The sequence below is a fragment of the Trichinella spiralis genome (assembly GCF_000181795.1).
Source record: "Trichinella spiralis strain ISS 195 chromosome Unknown Scfld2524, whole genome shotgun sequence".
Taxonomy (NCBI): Eukaryota; Metazoa; Nematoda; class Enoplea; order Trichinellida; family Trichinellidae; genus Trichinella; species Trichinella spiralis.
Genome location: NW_003529463.1, coordinates 1 through 1,186, shown reverse-complemented (window position 1 = coordinate 1,186; position 1,186 = coordinate 1). Strand labels below are relative to the sequence as shown.

General features: G+C 35.6%; 1 protein-coding gene across 1 annotated transcript; it reads right to left on the bottom strand.

Annotated features, from left to right (window-relative positions):
- Window positions 1-512: 512 nt before the first annotated feature.
- Tsp_13651 (conserved hypothetical protein) lies at window positions 513-1,032 on the bottom strand (the record flags this gene model as incomplete). The annotated part of the gene is made up of 2 exons (XM_003368393.1): window positions 513-710; window positions 823-1,032. Coding segments are annotated over 2 exons (408 nt in total), but the record flags the coding sequence as incomplete, so codon positions are not given.
- Window positions 1,033-1,186: the final 154 nt, after the last annotated feature.

Genomic DNA, 1,186 nt, shown 5'->3' with positions numbered 1-1,186 from the left:
ATGTGAATACGTTCTTTCATGCTGGTTGGGCCTGCTCCTCAAATGAACAGATAATAATAAGAATAATATATTTGTTGTAAATCATCATGCAGACTTGTAAAGCCTGATTAGCAGCTTGTGCATTATCAATTTGTGCTTTCAAATACTCTATCTCAACCCGGCTTGCTTCAGACTGTTGATTCAGCGACGATTCACGGTCTATAGCAACAAGATTCATAACTAAAAAACCAATATTCTTTTTCTACCTTTCTGGAAAGCTTCTAAAACATTCTGCAGTGAATAGACTGATTTTTGAGAATTTTCCAATTCTGAGCTTAAAATATTTATTTGACCATTAGCTGCGTTCAATTCTGCTGACATTACATTCTGCATTGAACGTAGTTCTTCAATTTCCTTTTCAAAATCAGAGCTGAAAAAAAATATATATAATAATTACAATTAATACAGTTATGTGTTCATGAAAAAGGAGGATGAGAAGAGGCAAACAAAATATTTGTTATGTAGCACAATGCTTACCTCTTTTGCTGTGCTTCTTGTAATGTATTGTTCAATTGGTTTTCCAATTCTTGTAGTCGTTTTCTCAAATCTGTTTCTCGATCTTCCGCTCGATAAGCTTCTTCACTGTAAGTTTGCTCAAGTTCAACTAAATGCGATTTCAACCTTTCCACTTCTGAAAACGAACGTCGTTTTGTCTCTTCCAAAAATGTCACCTTAAAACAAAAAAGTAGAATTACCAAAAATGCTAGATAACAGACTAACAAACAAACAAGTAAATAAACACAATTTTACTTGTTCTTGTAAATGTTCACTGTGCAACCTTACAGCCGCTAGCTCTGCTGTTGCACGATCTTTCGCTTGTATGGCCATATTGAGCTGTTCGTCAACATTTTTGGTTAATCTTTCAATTGTTGCATCCTTTTCTGCTAATTGTTGATTGAACCGTTTTACTGTTGCCGATTCTTCTTCATTTCTGTTCAACGCTTGTTGTTGCGCTTGTTGCTCTTTCCATGCTTCGAAAGTTGCCATAGCATTCTGCAATTCTTGATGATAATGTACACTTTCTTCGTGCTTTTGATTAATCAACAGGATCAGTTCTTGTTTTTCCGCTTCAAAAGTCCAAAATTAGCTGCTTAAGCTGTTCCGTAGATGCAACGGTCGATGCACTGTTGTCTGACAGTTGGATTCT